Genomic DNA, 20696 nt, shown 5'->3' on the forward strand with positions numbered 1-20696 from the left:
AGTATTAAAAACTAACAAAAATGCATTGTGTTAATGGCATATTTTAATTATTGTCTATCCCAAATTTTAGTACATTACATATTGTAAATGAATAGGCAGGCCGTACGTTGCGGTTTAATTGTCCTAGTGCTTCTAAACACATCCGATAAATGTTTATATAGTTATGAAGTTAAATCACAGTTACACATCTAGCGTGGATTGACTTCTAGAAAACTATTTTGAAATAAATCATGAGCGTCCATAATCATAATATGGTTATTAAACGGAAAGTTACGCAGAAAAGACTGTGGGTATAGTGTAAAAACTCATCCGAAAGCTTTCAGACATGGATGTCGATAATGAAAGCAAGCCATTGTACAGATCACAGGCTTCTATTTTTTCCTAACCATAATGCAAACTGCTTCGTCAACTTAGTTTTTCTTTTTAGTAACACAGTACGAAGCCAAAACGGAATATTTTTTATCCTGGGATCAAAATCTGCATTGAATTTCATCTTCAGTAGATCTCCATCTGAAATCGCTGACGAGTCTTAGCACATAGTGGCAAACTCGTCGCTGGCACAGATCGCTATGGACTACACCTGTTTGACGACCAATCTGCTGGGCTGGTACTTCGGTGGAGCAGACGCAGCCTGCTATTACAAGCTACCGCTGATTCTGTTCGAAAGTTTCACTCTTCGTCTTTTTCGTCTTCATAAATAGATGCGTCTAAAGTGAGTTTCTTCTTATTATCGTTCCCATCTACTGGAAACGGAGGGCTGCGTCGCCGGCTAAAATCAATGGATAACGTTGGAAAAGCTCTGTCAATAGTATTACGATCGTAAGATCGAAATAAGTACCGCTGTTCCTTTGGAATGACAGGAAGATTTTCTGTAAAAATATTTATAGGAATGCTGCTTTCTGCACTGAAGGCCCGATCTTGCTTTGATGCGTGGGGCTATACACACTATATAATAAGCTAGTAATGCATTTTTGGAACAAGTATTTGTAATGATTGGAAGGTAACACTGATGAAATGATAATAATATACGCACATACATATTGTCACATTTTCTTTGGTAATCATATTAGGTTGTCACCAAAAATCCAAGGGATCTTAAAATGAAATAATTTGATAATTGCACATTGTTGCAAGACGAAATTTACGAGTGCTTTATCTTCTGAAAACTTGTAAGTAAAAACCGATTAACTTTTATCGAAGATTGGTGAAAACGTTCGACAAGGAGCTCTTACGCAAAAGCATAGTGCGTGAATCGTGCAAGTCTGTCAAGAACGGAAATTGAAGGCTAATGAAGAGGTAACCAAATGTAGGGATCCAAAAGACAAGAAGTCTAAGGGCTTTGTTGACACTTTACATTTAACGCGTTGCAAAACTATAAGCTGAACACCGGAAATGCGATAATATAGATAGAATATAGTAGAAAATATATCACCCGTGAATTGGCTTTGCGTTAGTCGCAAACGTACAAGTGTATTCCACATACGATTCGTGGAACTTAGATCATCAAAAAACCCACCTAGAGCATACGGTGCCCATAGACGGGACATGATTCAGTGTCTACAGCCGGTCTAACTCGGTGGCAGTAAGTCCGGCCGTAAGATAATGGTAGTATTTGCAGAGGGCATCAGGAGCATTCTCTACGATGAGAAAATCGCCGAACACTAAACCATGACTGCAGCCTGCTATCTTGAGTTGTTTAAAAGACTCATGAACCGTTGGCTCGGCTATGGAAAACACGCACCTTGGTTACTTGATGACAACTTCAGACCTCATCGTAATGCCTAAATTACTTCCTGGATCAAGCCAACAAATATCCAATGTTGGCCTTAACCGCCTGCTGCTCCGATCCAAGTCCGAGCGGTTACGGAGCTCTATATATTGCAAAATGCAATTAGTTGGCTAGCATATCCCACTATCCATTTGCCTCGACACCTATAGATAGAGAAGTTATATACGAGAACGCAATATATAGTCATCCAGAAGCTGTCAAACAAGTGTGTAAAACATAAATGAAAATACCTCTAGTGGTCATTCTAGTTCAAAAGTTATTAAATTTCAAAATCCGGTAGATTCGTTTTTAAGAGTCTCGTATATGCAAGGTGTACAACAGTATCAGGTAACATTCATTACGTTCAGCCGAATATAAGATAGTACCCTTTCTATTGGCTGCTGGTAGGTTTATTTTAACGAGTCATGACCTTGACGGTCCTTGGCATGAGACTTCGCATGGCAAGACTAATGTTACTTCAAAAGCTACCTTCTTTCGAATGATAACTTTGGTGAAATCATCAGATTAAATAATACGATATTACAGCGTAATGTTTCGATTGTATCAGAAAGCTTTTTGAACCCTATATTGGACTGCCTGTATTCATTTGTTTAGCCTGTAGGGTTCAAGACGACTAGATCTATTTAACAATATTATAAGAATTTCAAAATTTGTATGAATCACAAAAATACATAGATCGATTGACACAAAGGGTTCCATTAGAGAGCGAGAAACGAATTTCTTTTTCGTTGATAGATACTTCTAAAAGGCGACAACTGTATACGTGGGTTATTTCTGACCAGTGAAGATGTAGTGCGTAACCTGTGCATTGAACTCATAACCGGTGGTTTCTTAATCGCCGACGATGGATTTCCTGTTGATACATGGAGCGCTAAAACCATTTTTCGTCCAAGTTTTGTCAAGACTAATTTAGACAAACAGGTGCTAGCATAATTACGACGGCTGTGGTTTCCGGACCACTATCGTATTTAAAGCCACGTTAGGTATACGAGTAGATAATGACGATCCGTAGAAACAGGGAGTACATCCTCATCTTCATTTTAATATTTAAGTCATGATATCAGCTTTCTAAAGGGTATAAGAATAACGTGAGCTTTAGTCGGAGCTTGTAGTAAATATGACTATGGCTATGATCAGACGGATCGTTCCTATAAGTTTAGATTAGACATTGGCGTACCTAGAGACAGACTGAGAAGCAACTCGTCAAAGCGTTCGATGCCAGCACTTTTTGGTTAACTGTCTGTCTTCAAGTTAATTACAAGAAGTGTACGCGCTACTCACGATACCGTTTTAAATGTTGCACGTACTTGCATTGTTCGCATTTTATAAAATATCAGCATAACGCAACTTTGTGCAGTGATAAGCATTTCGCTGCACAAAAAAAAACAAGACCGATAAGCTAAGGATTTCATTAAAGCAAAAAAATTGTCTAAAATAAACTTGCGGATTATATTTACCATGGGAAGTAAGAGGAAACTATGGGAAAGCAAGTAGCTGTGGAACGTAGTGGAGATGTGTCCCCCATCCACTTGGAATATCTTATTTGAAACAAACTTGCCCTTTGTTTTCAATGTAATCCAGACATGAAGGTGATTACATAACCGAATTATTAGATACAGCCGAATGAACGACGAAAGAGCTTTTCTAATGAAAAGCTACAAGCTTGCAGGAGACACTTTTCTTTTGGGTTTTAGACATACGATCAGAGTAATCAAAACATGATCATGTATTCGTAAGCATTGGAAAACTGATATCACCTATATACACTGTGACCATATAAGTATCTAGCGATCGCTTTTGTATGTTTTCATATTTCATTCAAGCAGACTTAAAGGAGCACATATGCCAACCTAAGCTTCTCTAAACCTCTTTCCTTTCACCAATTAAATGGATAATCTGAAGATTTGTGTAGCCGAATCACTAATTTACTGCCATTTATGTCTAGCCGGAGATTCGCTTTTTTGTTGTAAGTACGTTCATTCTACTGTGGACGTCAATGCTTTCTGATGAGGTTAATGTAGACATATTTTCAGATTAAATTCAACCCTTTTGGAAATATTCACTGATTTTTTGAGACGTGAGAACTTCTGTTGAGAATTTTTTTGCCATGAATACGATACGCAACAAACAAGTCACAAGGAAGATATTAGATTGAACGAAAAATAATTGTCCGGGCAGAGTTTTACGGCTTACTCAAAATTAACAGGGTGTCATTTAAAATAGGTATTACAGATTAACTCATTTGCTTTCATTTTAGAATATTTCAGAGTAATAGATGTTTGATAGATTCGAGAGTTTGGCCTCTTATTATAATCCGTAAATTGGAGAATCTAATGTTAACGAGTGTCTTGCTGTGCTTCATTTTCATTCAGAGAATATTTTTAGAGGAAAATGTTATTGTAATTGTATGCATATAGTAACAACTACTGTGTGCATGCTTTACACAACTTATATCTACATTGGGTCATATTATTACCTTCTTACGATAATATTAAGTATATAAAATAGATTTTCTCAAGAGGAAAACACAAACGGTGACGTAAAAAGCAGCGAAGTGCGAAGTGGCGGAGCTTCTAAGCTCCGGTGAGTAAACTGGAAAGACAGTGCTGTTAATAATGACAGGCTCAATCGCGCGAACTTTGATGCCAGAAACAAAAAAAAAGCAAGAAACAGAGACGTAGAGTCACATAACTAATCAAATGTAGGAGCGACCACAATGTTTTTTTGCTGAGCCAACTTTTTAAAAAGAACATTGCATACTTTTCACGCAAAGACGAAACTGAATGCGAATATCCTCAGTGAAGATACCGTATTGTATATATCGTCCGAAATTTTCTTTCTCATTTTGCAATCAAATCGACAACGAGGATCAACGCCTTTAGAATCACCAGCAATAGATATTTAAAAAAACTAGGTATTCGTGAATCCAAACCAATGTCGGTCCTATATGAATAAATTATGGGCATATACCAACAAGCATGTCAAACAAAGCAGTCTCAAAGAGGTTTTTTCTCCTACAACAAAAAAAAAAGAAACGTTTTTCGTTGTTAACCATAAGAATGCTGTTTATTCGACGAAAAACTGTTTACTGCATTTTTCCAAATACAGTAAGACTGAACAGATATATGGATTACTATTTTCATCGTTCTTTTTTTTTTTTTTTCATTAATTTTCTGTAAAGCAGCAAAGTGTGTGTCTACGCTGATTTTGACAAAAGAACTACATATTTGTTGCATCATCCATAGCTTTAAACAGCCTTATAATTTATACATATTATGGCTGTCTAAATACCTTGTGTCCCGGTGTATTCAACTGGGAACTGAGAAAATGCTGATATGATTTTTTGGAAATGTCCGAAAAGGATAAAAATGGATTTTTCTAAAACACAGACACTTGGAACAGAGGGTTTAAGTCGCATGCAAGTCGACCACGGTATGAGCTGTAAACCGTAACTTAACCATAAAACACTCATGATATATATATTATATATATATATGCGAAATGGCTATGAAGGAAAATTATGAAAATAATAAGGAAAATTATATTAAAAATCATGGGAATCCGGACGGATGCCCGGATTTCCATGATTTTTCATAAAACCATCTTTGCAACATACAACAATGCAACATCTTTAATGAGTAAGAGTGATTTTTTTGTGAAGAGAACGCTGATTAAAATTTATAATATTCATCTTTACAATGTTTTATATGTACACGGACCAGAAGTTTAGCACAATTCTCATTATTAGATCTTTATTTAAGCAAGTTTTCGAAGGTGAGTGTCAACTAAGTGTCGGTTATCAAATCTTTGTTAAACGATAAAGAAACGAAATAATAACTTCTTTTTATTAACCCAGGACGCTAAAAGCAAGTTACGTTTCAAAAAAGGTATTGCGACGAGTTACGTTATATGATCACCCTGGGGCCTCTACGGGTAGGGTGAGATGGTGGCATTTTAGGTATCGATACTAGATACTAAAACTACATCTATTGATGCTAGTTTTATAATGAAATTAAACAGAGAGATAAGTCTCAGCTTAACAGGGATGTGCACATGTATAACAAGTTGAGTTGAGGTATCGCAGTTTGCACAGTCTCGTTGTCAACAGCGCGTCGTATGCGGTTGCCTTCAATGATTAATTGAACAACTGACCTTATTGGTATGGCGCACTGTTCATACAGAATACTTGTCAAATCAAATACCATTTGTGGATACACAAAAAAAATACACAACTTATCGAAACCTGATTTCACACTCCGCAGCAGAACCTGACGCGCATCTACGAAGCACAAATCATAATCTTTGGCCTGCCTAATTTAACAGTAAATTACTAAAAAACATCGACTTTTCTAGACATAATAATTCATAGTTCTTTCTACGAAAATAAGAAGCTTAGTTCCTTTAGCTTTTTTAAATCACTCATTTCTTCGCGCGAAATTATTAGCAGCCTATATAACCCCAGCTAGTACGGTTAAGTGGCAAATAGGATAAATGTTTTTTGTTGACATTATGTGAAAAACAAGTACATTTAAGTGAGTCCATTAAAGCTACATTATGAGAGTGATTTTAACGGTAAGCAGTTTTTCTCCTGTGGAACCGTTCGTTTTTTACGACAGCGTTAAGCAAACCTTGGATTATGTAAAGCCGCCCCTCCCTATATAATCCGTACTAGAATGGTAAGCATGTACCACTAACAAGGGATACGTTGTTATTCATCTTTCTATTGTAAAATATTTCGCATAGAATATGTTCGTCCTGTGTTAGTTAAGGCGTGTTCACCGTGCGGAAATCTATCGTTCAAGACGACTTGAATTGACTCGTTGAAACAAGGCAGAGTCGTAAATCACAGGCCATGTCATCGTTTTTCTAGCTTAATCTTAGGTATCAAAAGCTGCTCTTGACAATTATTGTATCTTTCGTACTTGGTATGCACTACATTTTCGAATCAACTAAAGTACACCATAGCAGTCGGCATCCAATGTGTATCGGATTAGCGTCTTATTAATTTATTATAATAGCTATTTTTTTTCAAAAATTTGCCGCTTTCCATTTTAAATAGAAAAAAAACAAAGAAAAAGTGCGGTAATGTTTATTTTACAGTAGTCTAGTAAAAAAAAAAAGTTAACAAGTGGGATAGAGCATATGTTTGTATCATAAGAACACATTAAGATAATTTTTATGAATATTACTTTGTTATTTAGTAAATCCTCACTTTGACAACAACGCCATCAAAATTGGCCACCTCTTCCTTCTATCTACGCCACTGCGTCTAGTTTTGGATGAATTTTCGTAAATACGTGAAGTTTGGTGATCCCAATCCGGCGTTGTCTCTCATAATGGCTAACTCATATCATTCTTTCGAAGAACTCTTTCAAGACATCGTGCTGAATTTGTAAATCGCAGCTACGTCCTCTGAGCGTCTAGATTATAAAATACCGCAATTACACAGTATGTACATCAGCTTACAAAAACAAGCTTCATCAGCGTCCCAATATGATTTAGATACGCTCAAGTAGGCACACCATGTATTTCTACAAGAACAGTAATTATAGCTTCATCTAGATGAAAAGGAATACTCCATGATCCAAAAGAATATCCCGGAATTATTATAATACTCAGAGTTCAAGGTCTATCCTACGTGGAATAAGTCAGTGTTCTGCTTAAATACACCGGCTTTTGTCGGTGATTTAACGACTACTGTAACTGACAGGAAAGCTGCTGATGAGTCAGAACCAAATCTGCTCTAGAGACGTCTGAAGGCCAACGTGCCTTCTCCGGTTTTCGGTTGCTATATTTGCCGTTGTTAGTGTACCTGGTTCTTCACTTTTCCCCGTTCCTATATCGGTGAATGCTCGTTACCCTCTCCTACATCCATCCTTTTCTTTATTCACAGTTCACAACCACTACTTTTCAAAACCCCCATCACAGCCCCACGTACTGGTGATAACAGCAGAAAAAATAATCAAGTAATAGTGCTACCGTTGCTTTCTTTTTATATTTGTATTTACCAACGTGTCGATAATTATCCACTGTAATGCCCACTATATTGTTCTCACAACGCATTGACCATGTATACATAGGTATTCATTAATTTCTTATTTTTTTTCTCTATCATATTGCCAGGCACGCATAAAAAGAGCAAAAGTAGAAAAGAGACAGCTAAAAATGTTGATAAGAGCAACGACGACAGTAGAAAGCATCGTAGCATGGGGTGGGCACTATCCATAGTTGTTCGTTAACGAACAATTGCTTGTGTGTGTGAGTTGCCGCTGCCACTCAATGCTGTAGTATTGTTGGCTTTTACGTGAACTATTTCACACGAGATTTAACCAAAAACGCAGAAATACATGAGAATGGAGAAACTTCTATAAAGTCAGCATTCTATAAACCCCCAGAAATACATTCCTTCGTTATAAGCTCATTCAGTGAACTTCATACGATCCAACGTGAGAAATTCACATAATTTGTTTCGGCATGGGTTACCTCATATTAGGAGCTTCAGTCGTCGGCAGTTGATTTTGCAGCTCTAAAGGCTCTATAGCATATGTAATGAATCTGCCACCCAGTGATACGTAATTATGCCGTCTAATCAATGACAACACTCATGGGCATAGGTTTTGCATCGAGCACTCAGGTTAGTCGGCTTGATCCGTAAAGACTCATTCTTGCAGGTGGGTTGGACTCGGGAAGCACGGGAAGTACACGCAGACCGGTAATCCCGATTTGTTTAGGCCGCAAAAAGGCGTTTTGGTGCGCCTTATTACTTCACCGTATTCGACTGCATATCACCTTTTATTTAACTTTTCTCCGGGAGTCTTGTAGCTGCACGTTGCTAATACACACCTTTATTGAGTGTTAATTCTAACCTTAAACTCGTAAGCTTATAGAACGCGATAAATTTATTGAATTTTCATTATAGAATATTTCAGTCGGTAAGGTGAGTATAGGGGAACTAATTTGAAGTGGAATAGCAGGTGTAAAGTGACAGGCGTTAATGGGTCTATCACGACATATTGCGGAACAGTCGTAGCTCATATTAAGGAATAATCACTTATTCAGCCTCAATCTTAAGTCCTCTCAGGCTCAAAAGGATTAACTTTCCTGTTTGGTACGTTACGAGTTTTGAAAGGAAACATTACTTCGAAGCATATGCCAGTTTGTCGCACAAAAAGCAGTCGGCGTTCTTCCCAAAAAGGAGCTAGAATATGCTAAGCGGTAAACAATCTGGGTTTTTACTTTAAACCATGCCATAGCAGGTCCACTGTTTTTCCTAAATAAATCGGTAAATAAAAAGGTAAGTCAGCTAGCAGGCGATTGTTAGTGATAATGAATTAAATTTGCACCCATGTTTTTAACTTAAAAACTTGTGTTTGCTTTGCTCGCAGAAAATTAAGAATATATTATATGTTTATGCGAACTTAAGTAACGTAGCCAGTAGTTACTATAAATTCCCTATTATACGCAACTAATAGACGTTCCGTTAACATAGATACAAGCCACGATCAAGAGATTCACACGGGTTATTCGACCCTCTTTATAGCCGGAAGATTTGATAGTATCCATAGGGTCACGATAACATTTCTCAACATTTCATAGCTGTCAGCAACGACATTTTATTTGAAGCGGTTTGAAAGGCATGCAAGTGTGACCATACCTACTTTACCTCTTATTCGAGCAACTAGTATTTAACTTATAAGGGTGTTTGTGTTGCATATACACGCACTAGCATCCTATTTGGAATGAACGGAATAGTACATTTCTACTGTTCCAGATCACTTCAGATAATGTCAGGTCATTTTCTTCAGTCAATTTCTAGGAGTTTCGTGTCGAAATTTCATAATAAAAGCCCCAATCTAGAAAAAAGCCAATTTGAAACAGTAAGGCTTAAAGGCAGATAGCTATATGAGGACTGATCCATTATTTTCTGGACAAATTCTGTACACATTATTTTAGATATGTTTTGATTAATAAAATCATAAATTAGGCATTATGAGCTTTACCATACCAATAATTAAATGCAATTACTGAGATGACGGTGTTTCGTTTGTTGTTGTAGTATTACCGGAATTATGCATATAGAAAAGGAGTTTGTCACTAAAGAATTGAAACTAGAACTTTTAGTCACCAGAATATCATTTTGCGCTTTATGGGTGGAGCTATTTAGTTACATCAAATAGTTTCTCGCTTTCTAAAATCTCTTTGAACGATAACAACGCAGGCTATGCTTTATAATTATACTCAAGAAAGCTAGGTAATCCAAAAAACGTGAAAAAATATCTGTAGTAAAAATTCGCCAAGTATCTATATAGTATGCTTCAAAATATATAGCCATAATATAACAGTATATTAAAAAAAAAAAAGTACCACACGCGTTCTTAAGAAAACAGAATAATGAGTGAATCTGTCCCGTAGTTCAACAGGTCGATATACGTGCAAAATAGAGCATTCAAAATCGGGTGGGCCCTGACGGGCTATTTGTTGCAGCGGATACGCGCTCACCCGCTCTTTTTGGTGAAAGAGAGAAAGAGTACGCCGCGGAAAAGAGTACGTTGTTTTTAAACTTGAGCGAGAGTCAGCTATTATTTAATACGTCCTCGCAGAACGAATCGCCACCGGGATTATAAGTTTCCTTTTATGCCCGAGAAAAAAATCCGAGGAAGATTTTCAGAAGGCGAATCGGAAGATTTTCGATGGGTTTTGTATTCAAAAGGCTCGAAAAATTATCAAAAAAGCAATTTTTGGTACACCTAAATCTTTAATACAGAAATTTGTTTTGAGGGGCAAAACATCCGTTGTCAACTGCGTTGTTCAGATAAACTTCAACTGTTAGTCCTTTTGAGTCTTGTATATTGAATGAAAAGTGGAATATGATCAAGCAATTAATCGCATTATGTTTCCTGTCGCTGACATCGGTGAGCACACTTGACTTTTAAATGCTTTCTTGAAGTTAAGTCTCATCTTTTTCGTTTTCGTCAATGAAGAAGAAAACGAAAAATTTATGAATATCAACGAAGCAATGAGCACTTCAAGCAAAGCAGCTTAAAGGAACGAGACACAAGAACATTCCAACAAAATCAGAATCAGGTAAGAGGTCATAAATGCATACATAGCACTTAAATATAGCTTTATCAGACTGAGTCCCCATAGTGGTGTATCATAAGAAAGCCAAAGACACGTTAGCTCCTGTTGCTCAGCATTTCTTGCGACTTGGGAAAAATAATATTTACAAATCCATATTCGATGATTCGCATTTTCTGTTTTTGAACGTTGCGCGGCACTCGCTAAGTGAGAAGAATTCAATGTGGCAACGGCGAATGAATAGAATACGAAGCAGTCACACTAAAGCCGGACAAGAATGTAGCCGCAGAAAAAAAAAACATACTTTTTCCTGTTCTTCTTATTCGGACGCAGCGTTCATCTCCTATTATAAATTTCTTGATTTATTTGTCTTTACTTTTATTTGATTTAGCTCATATAGTAGCCAATAAAGATAATGGTGTAAATTTTCAAATGTTTGAGTTATAACAAAATGATTGACACATTGGTTAGCGTTGCAAGTGCTGTCATATAGCACTTACTAATACTCACGAATTTTTTTGAGACAATGGAGCTAAATAAAGCTAAAATTAAAAAAATATGGAGCATATACTCATGTGCATATAACTGCTTGGTGATTCTGAAACAATACATATAATAAAAACAGATGACCTGTGGCATAAATCGTGTACGGCCCTCCTTGAGAAATGCTCATAACAGCTTATAACGCACCAATTAGTTTTCATTTACGTTGAACGATCGAACTGTCGAAAACTGTGTTCCTCATGTCAAGTTAATTGCTACATTTTTATACAATGTAAATACAGTAGAAAATCTCCCAGCTTTACATTAACATAGCTCCAGGAATTTCAGACTCAACTTTATTTTAGTGGTCCAGCGTTCGTTCAAGGGAACGCTCAAAATTGTGCAATAGATGGACCACGTTCCTCTGAGTATCTAGCCTGAAGCTCCACCTTGGATCGCGGTTAGTTCGTTTCAGTCTCCCCTACTTTTAATTTATTTATAAAGAGAAAAAGCAGTTATTCTTAGACATATCGCATATATTATTCCATATAACATACCATCTTTGCAGCAGTTCATACGGAAATAATTGGTTCTCATTTTCCCGGAGTTTGCTGTATCGTTGTAGCTACAGTTGGCCTTCTTTCTTTTCACTTGGAACCTGCTTAGGATTCTCAATCGTTCACTGGGATATTGTCTCGTCGTTTCATAAATATTAGCAATTACTTCCCATACATTATATTAAAAAATGCTTGATTTCTATTTCATCACTAATAAAGTTAGCTCTTATTATACTGCTTTACTAAGGTATAAATGACTTTCAAATTGAGATTTCCCACCATAGATCACTCATCAAGTTCTAAACGTTTTTTTTTAAGTCTGTTTCTTATATCATAAAAACGTAAACTCAATAGTCGAGCTGAAAAGCGCTTTATAGCTAAGAAAATAAGGTTCTTTAGTTACATAAAATTGACGATTTATTGTATTGCTCGTTGCTATGCGTCTCTTAAGAAATAAAGAAAGCCTTTTGCATATAAGTTGAGAAGATTAAGGTTAAGATTCAGGAACTGACTGAAAAGTTAACTTCATTCAAAAAGCATAAATACTCAGGTTTAGTCGTCCTAGGGCCTCAGCTAGAGATTATGTCTGCCTCGAAAATGAACATTCATTACCTATGGAATCGATCACGCCCATCTAAAAAAAACCACGCTTTTCAGATCCTTTCCACCTTTTGATTTCTTCGCTGTTTTGGCCTTTGCGTTTTCTGGGTTTCTAATAAATCAGACATTTCGTATCCGGTGTGATTTGATAATTTAACCCAGGATTGGAAAAATCGCTTCTGGGTGAAATCAGTAATTGCGATAACTGACATTAATTTATTTTTAATTCTACCGACGTATCCTGAATGTATGAAAGACTCCTCGATGTAGGGTCATGTTTATGCCACAAAGGCTACAATTCTTTACTTTTTCAGGGATTTAAGAAAATTGCTATTTCTTGCATGAGATTAATTTGAACTATAAGCTCATTCAGATAAACAAAACAGCGCATGCTGGGCGTAGAGGTAGTGCAAATAAATGATCATGATGTAAAGCTACCATATCAAGAGGCGGAAATGTTTTGGGATTCGTAGATGCGTCACTTCACCCCAGTGGCACTAACTTCAGCAGAAGCCATTGCAGCATCCGTAACTGCGGGAATTTCAGGACTAGCCATGTTTGTGGATCGGCATATTTGATCTGTCACGTCTATAACGCCGTTGTCTTTTGCTCTTGCCTTTACCAAAACCGTCATTATCAGCACTGTTCGAGTTACTGAATCTCGTCACATACAATAAGAGCAAGAAGAATAACACGAGTAATAGCAGAAAAACCGTTCATTCCCATTTGTGCTTTTTGCTTCGTCATTTATGGCGGTGCTGGGGGTTTCTCTTATAGTGCGCCATAGATTCTAAATGTATTTGAAGCAAAGTGGTTTTAATTAAAGCTCCCAAATAAAATCGCTTTCGAATCAATCAGCTGTCAGCCAATGCTTATAAAAAAAAAATAGCCATACATATCTATTTAGAAACGAATCTTGTTGGGCCGACATCATTGCCAATCAACGAGATGCTGCCCACAGAGTTCGAAATCTGTAGTGACACCGCTAACTGATCGCAACAGCCCACGCACCGTGAGGTTGTCCAAGCTGTTGAAAGTGTGCGGAGAAGTCCCCCATTGTTATTGCAACGCTACCATGAAAATTGCTAAGCACTCATCTTAGTCTGGTCAACAATTTATTTTTAAAAACCGGTGCATATAACCACAGTAATATAAATATATATATCCTAAAACAGTATTGTAAATAAGATACATATTCTACGACAGTGGTATCCGGACTCAATAACTTTTCCGTAACGAATATGTTTAGAGATAATTCATTCAGCTGACTTTTTGACTCTGGAGAATCTGCACGGTCTGTTAGAGATCTGAAAATATTGCAAAAATCTTTCCATGAGGCTGATGGATTAGAGTTGAAGCGAAAAGATGGTAACCTAGTAAATAGTGGGACGCATGAACGAACAAGTGTGTCTATGCCCAAGAAAATCAAAATTCCAGTTTTGTAAAACTTGAAGTTTTTGCTTCTCAATGCAAATGCTTCCTAAGTTCTTAAGCAGCGTTTTTCAGAAACATCGATATTTGATTATACGGTGTTCTCCAACACAAAAAAGAGGATTATACTCTAATCGAGACAAATGTGGAGAACCGGTATGAATGTATTAAGACGTTGAAGATGACAAAGGTAAAATAGGTGCACGTTAATTGAGGTTCATTGCAAAAGCGTCTTCGCTATTTCCAACGCTTTTTCGAACGATTCAAAACTCAACTATTCGCGTCGATTATTTACGGAATTTGTTGCCTATACATTTAAATTTATTCAGTCAGAAAGAATGTTCTCTTATTTTAACAGCTATAGAGACACACCTTTCCTTTCAACGGTATTCTTCCGTCTTTTTTCTCAAAGTTCACGTACAAATCTGGACCACACTTTTACACTGAACACATTTTCCCCTTCCCGAAATGTCCGGTCCGGTTGCACGTGATCCAGCTAAATTAACGTTGGGTACGCGTTGCTTTTACACAAGAGCTCATTGCATACTACTTGGCTAAGCTTTTTCATCAAAAAGCGAAATAATTCAACAGCGTTCTAGACTAGCATTATAAAGACGACTTAATTAATGAACAGACCAAAGCATATATATGTAGTCCTCTGCCATTCTTTCTTGAAAACATTCGAAATGAAAACACAACAAAGTCTTAATATTTTTAGGATTTATAATAATAATTTTCGCAAATAATCGAAATTGGCTATCGATACGATAGGTCTTCCTGAATTCGATTCTTCGCACTTGCAATCAGAGTCATAGTACAGTTAATCAGACCCTATCTATTCATCGTAATTTTACTGTATGGTACATGAAATGAGTGCTGGATCAAAAAAGGACCCTGTTTTTCAAATAAAACTTCTGTGAAACGCTCGCCTCATGGGTATATCGAGTTAAGCGGAAAAAAGGACTACCGGACATTGTTTGACTGATCGGTCAATTTATATATATATATATATATGTATATATATATATATATCCATATATGTATATATCACATGTGCTATTTGTATGAGCTAACAATAAAGTTCAGCAATGTAACAATGTTACATTAGAACAATTACACAGCAGTTCTAGATGCTGACGAAATCGCTCAAGAAAAAATATAATGAAGTCGGATAGCGCCTCATATATAAAAATGAATAAAACATTTTTACTCATATGATATATGTTGATGTTGGATATATGTTGTAAATTAAAAACCTTGGACTCTTTAAAGTGTTCCGAAGGTATTTAAAACACCTTTCATTAAAACTACAGCAGACGTAAGGGTTAACTACGTTTACGTAAAGCAAACGTAATACTATGATAGAATCCACCTTGTATGGATTCTGCGCCTCTTAATACATTGCACACCTAAGGGTTGCGACCTTACTTTATTTACGCTCGGATTTCTGTATAAAAGATGTTGCCAAGAACCATCCGTCCATCCATGTACATAAATCACGTTTCTAATGGCGAAATTCGCGTTTGTTGGACTACAGACGGCTACCAAGACTTGGATAGCAACCGCACTATACAATATAGTATAGAATTACTACATAAATGATTGATGAAAATGAGTCTACAACAACGCGATCAAACCCGTACTCAGATGTGTCACTTTATTAAATAAGAACACAACTATGATTGTACTACATATATGTCAATTCAGTGATGATGTAAAGACGCGTGTAAGATAGTAAAGTAACGCTTTCGTTTTCATGCATGGGTATTTGCAAAAACTTTACAAAACCTAACGGAATAACAAACGATACTCCTATAATACGGTACGTCAGTATGGATTTATGCTAGCAAGTTTAACGTCTAGCACATCTCAGTGAAGTGTTTCTGATGCAACGGACTTCCTCAGCCAGCTGCAAGGTTCTGCGAAACAGTACTACTGCACCTTCCAGTACGCTATATAGTAATTTCAGTGAAATCAAAGTTCTTTATATAAAGTTTTCAATATAGTCACAGGAAAAACAGAGTTTTGGGAACAGGTTAAAAAGGGTATTAACCTAAATCTCTATTTAATAATTATATAGTAAGTGAAGCAATCGGTTGACCTTTACTTAAATATTTTTGCTTCGGCTTGTTAATAGACAAATTTAAATATAAAACGAAGCAGTTGATAATACATTTCAATAATGCATTTTCCTTCCAGCTCGTACAGAACTTGTTACGCACAGAACAGTTAACCCTATATTCTTACCTATTAAACTAATATCTTCATAGATTTTAGTTCCAATGATCGAATTTATTCTAAGACTACTCATTCATTAACTATTCTTGTACTCGCTTAGTGGTGTGAATCACATTTAGTATGTAGTCTAGTAGTAGAACAGAGTACCTTTAAATATGCTAAAGATTTTGTAAAGGTAAAGCAAACTCTACATTCGCGCAGGTCTATTAATAATCATAACAAAGTATGTAAAGCTCGCACGGGAGCTAGCTGCATGTTTTAGTTATCTGATTTTCGCTTTTTATTATGAGCTTCAATCCTCAGTTTACTGATGTTACGGGTCTTATATCCATTGCTGCCGCTCAACATTTCTTTGGCACGGTCAGTTTGCGCTCTCCTATTTATTATCACAACCGTTATCTATACACTCTAATTAAATTAGCATATGTATTTAATTTACTAATAAGATAAGTCAGAACCTTTAAAAGGAAGGACAACACTTTATATCCTATTGAGTGGCGCTAAGCAGATCAAGTGAATTGCTGCTGACTCGCACACCCGACCATCTTCTTACGAATACTCCATTCGAACTCCGACAAAAATTAAGTTTGAGAAGCATAAACTGTTTTACATCTACGCATGTGCCTAACTTTCTCTTTATCATTTTGAGCATCATGGGGATATTGCATGCCCAAAAGCGGCGCAAAATCTCAAACGGATAATCAGCAGGAAACAGTAACAGTCGCACCGTCTATTTGTGTTTTCTTGATGCTTCAAAGGGCGCGAACTCTTAGCTTCTTGTGATTCTGGGTAGGTATGGCCGGTATGCTTGAAGTTCGTCTTTTCAATGTTGTAAGAATCATTGCGTGCCATACAGGAACATTTTGCATAAATCATACTCAAGAGAATTCCACTGTAAACGTTAATTAGCTGTATTGCTAACAGCAACAAAAAGCCTTTAGTCCCAAGAAAGGCAGTTATAGTCAAAAATGAAAAAAAATTGATAATCAAATTCAACGTTTCTCTAATTACATTCATGTGAGGGGTTCCTGACAGTTCTCTTGGCAGTCTCATGCCTCATTTTTTGGGGTTAATCCTTCTTTTGTCGAGCAACAACAATCTTGCCTAAAACTGGTGCTGAGAACGTGCCTACGCGAGGTATCCACATACACTATATCTTGTAGGTACGCATTCGTTATGGCGACCCGTGCAGTATATCACTATTCAAATTTACTCTGTGAGTAATCTATTGGAAATAACCATCCTTTGTTGTTGCTTGCAGATAGAACCAGTTCAAAAATGAGACGCGAAACACTGCCAGCAAATATACGTGTGTAAAAAGTTTAGCACACTCTGTTTGTTTGATATTACGAATTGAATATTTAAATGCTAAAAAATGCATCAACGTGATAACCGTATCATTGACGGAGTGGTGTGTAAATATTCACAAAGGTTACCTGGAGAATATCTCCATATAGGAAAAAAAACCCACATCTTTAAGGTAAGACAATCAACGACAATAATTGGCTTTTACACAAAGACAGATTTACAACAAATATATTGTTTTCAAAATACGTCTAGATCCAGATTTTGTAATTTGATGAAAAAATCACTGTTTTTTTTTTTATTTTACGTCGCTTTTTTTATTTAAGATGTTATATTTTAAAATATATCATTGTGCATAAGAAGGTAGAGTTACGATGTTAAGGGCACCTTCCAGGTGACTCGTGGTAATTTCGCGAAACGTTGTCTAGGTATAAGGTGCCCGTATATCCGCGGTTAAAAGAACGCGTTCAGATTATAACAATGCAATTGGATCTTAAAAAACTGCATCTAGTGCTGCTGTGGTGTTCCTTTGTTCCAGTGAATCTAATTTTTTCCAAAGGTACCATAATATTGTATCGAAAAGTGGAAAATATGCACCAGTATATATGTTTCCTATATGGTTTTAATGAAATGCATTTCTTTATGTTTCATATAATAAAATGAAGAGTTTGAGTACGACTCTTCTGTAACTATTCTTCTTACTTTGTGAGATCATAGAATTGATGGCACAAGCGGCATAACTAACCTACTGGACGGTTTTGTACAAACATCTTGGGAAAATACAATGTGAAACACATTTAACACTTTATATATGCGTTTTATAACTAATACTGAGTATATAAATTCAGATACACACGGTACACTGATTTCGAAATTCCCATTTTAGTCGTTATTAGACATTTTGCCAAATTGATTCCTTCATGTGGCCTACTGCGACGACAATAGACTCATGTTAGGCCACGTGAACTCGGGTCACTGCGTATAACTGCTACTGGACATTGACTTTTGCCATATTTCCAACAGCAACACGCAGAATAAGAAAATACGATACACGGTATTTGATTTTTTTGTCTCTTCACGTTTTCGTTGTTGCAAAGCCTCATGCTCGCTACGGGCTACGGGGGGTTCGAAGGTCAGAGGTTGCTTCTGATAACGCCCCCATCTAGCACCGTCGTCAAATCACAATCAACACGACGCATGTAAATGTATACCAAGTTGATCAAAACGCAACACGCGGTATAAGAAAGGCGCAAATTCCGGGATGGTTAAGAGTCACAAAAGTCGACGTTGATGCAGCAGAAAGCAAAACAAGGTCCTGCTCCACGCGAACGCGTATAATTAATTGGCGTCATAAGTCAAGCCAAAATACCATAGCATAGATTGGAGCAGTTTAAATCGTGCATACCAATGTTACGCCTATCGAAAGACATATGTAGCACTTGAACCACCAGGCGGGCAATTTATATTTGCTGTAAGAACTTATAGGAATATGGAAATTTGAATAGCAAATGAACTAAATGAAAAGAATTCGTATCAACCAAACAAGGTTTCACATGAAGAATCACATAGGCGTAAAGTGATCACCGTTTTGTGCTAGGGCGCTGTGGTATATAAACGGACAGAAGCAAATGCTTCTGTCAATATGTATCATATACTCCTTGTTCTTCTAAAATATTAGGATTCTTGAATTAACCCTTAATTCAAATGTAACTTATGCATAAAACAAAAAAACGAAAAAATAAAAGTTGATTCCAAAAAAATAATACATATAATATTAGGCTATTTCAAAACCACATGATTTTAAAAATTCATAACTTGGTTTCAGATTTATGAAAACAAAACCAGCAAGAACAATTACTTCAAGTATAATTTGGAAATATTATTTCTTACTTGTTTTATATATAAGTAACAATCCTTTAGGAATCTTAAATAGCTATATACTTATCATTTCCGTTACCATACTCTATTTGCTGTTCCCTTAAATAAATATTTGTACATAATGGACCACTGACTGCCCTCCTTATCATCTGAAAGGAGCTAAAGTTACATAGCCTTAAATTCGTAGGATACAGTAACTGAAGTTACCGCTAAATATTCAGCCTAGAAGTCATTTGATGAGATTCTGCATTCTCATCAAGTAGGCAGCTTATACAGTACTAATTGCTGCCCCACTTATTTCTTCGGAAAATAAATATTTGTTGATTTTTTATTATTGGCAAGCATCTTGTCTCTCGCGCTTCAAAAAGCCACAACATAGAGATGTGATTCTTAATGAAATAAAATTTCTCATACTAAAATTGATTAAAACAAAAGACAAATTCGCGCACTCACACGACCAGTAGTTGCATCTCCAACGGTGGAATCATCTTGACGACGTAGGCGCCTTACCTAGATTCTTTGGTGAACACCGATTTCCTTAACACTAGGCGTTCTATTGTTTTGATCAGTGAACGTTGTTCGGGTAAAAAAATTAGCATCTGCGATTTTAGATTTGCCTTTACTGTCGTTTTCTAGGTTACTTTCTAGTGTCCTGCACTCAGTTTGACTGCATGGCAGTTTTTTTTGGCATTTTAAACTGCACCAAACGATTTAAACTGGCCCAGGGTAGTACGGAAACAATTTTGTCTGACACATCCACTCGACTAACGTGATAAGATAAAACGGTAAAAAACACACTGCACGAAGTGACGTCTATTGAACACACTCTTAGAGCATCAATCACTAAGTTCAATAGTTCACATTATTGCTCTCAGCAAAATAACTTGCTTAAACATCGATTTATTATCTTTCATTCTTAAATAGATCTGAAAGTAACACAAGAGCTAAGCTCATAATCAACAATCGTTAAAACCATTATGCGTTCTTGAGAGACTGTTTTGGCTAGCACGCCCTGAGCTTCGCGCTAGCTGAGGCTATAGGAAGCCAGACTATTTTGATATAGGCCTGCGCCGTTCTCAGGTAAGGCCTAGGGAGAAAAAGGCCTTTTGAAGATCTAGGTACCTACCAATTCCCCAGAATCTCGAGAGAAGCAATCTCAAGATGACCCGTCGTTCGTAAGATCTCCGGTCCCCGAAATGGACCTACCTGCTGCATAAGCGTCTGCTCCCTTGTGAAAAGAACTTCGATTCAAGCCAGCAGAAGCACCAACAGATGACCACTGTATTTACGTTTCGTTTAATTATCTGAAAGTCGTTTAATGGTAACTTCTAAACTAT

The 20696-nt window shown here is 36.6% G+C and overlaps 1 protein-coding gene across 3 annotated transcripts in view; it reads right to left on the reverse strand.

Annotated features, from left to right (window-relative positions):
- The window catches only part of Fak (protein tyrosine kinase 2 Fak), a 74891-nt gene that overhangs the window by 50478 nt on the left and 3717 nt on the right, over positions 1 to 20696 (reverse strand). Inside the window, exon 1 of one of the 3 annotated variants that reach the window (XM_086988514.1) lies at positions 19870 to 20367. The exons of 1 other annotated variant lie outside the window; for it this stretch is intronic. In XM_086988514.1, the coding sequence (XP_086844640.1) occupies positions 19870 to 19958 (89 nt within the window). In that variant the 5' untranslated portion in view covers positions 19959 to 20367. Of the gene's footprint in view, positions 1 to 19812; positions 20368 to 20696 lie in introns of those variants that run through there. One more of the 3 variants, XM_086988515.1, reaches the window with a different exon arrangement.

Source organism: Varroa destructor, unplaced genomic scaffold (assembly GCF_002443255.2).
Source record: "Varroa destructor unplaced genomic scaffold, Vdes_3.0 BEIS01000004.1, whole genome shotgun sequence".
Lineage (NCBI taxonomy): Eukaryota > Metazoa > Arthropoda > Arachnida > Mesostigmata > Varroidae > Varroa > Varroa destructor.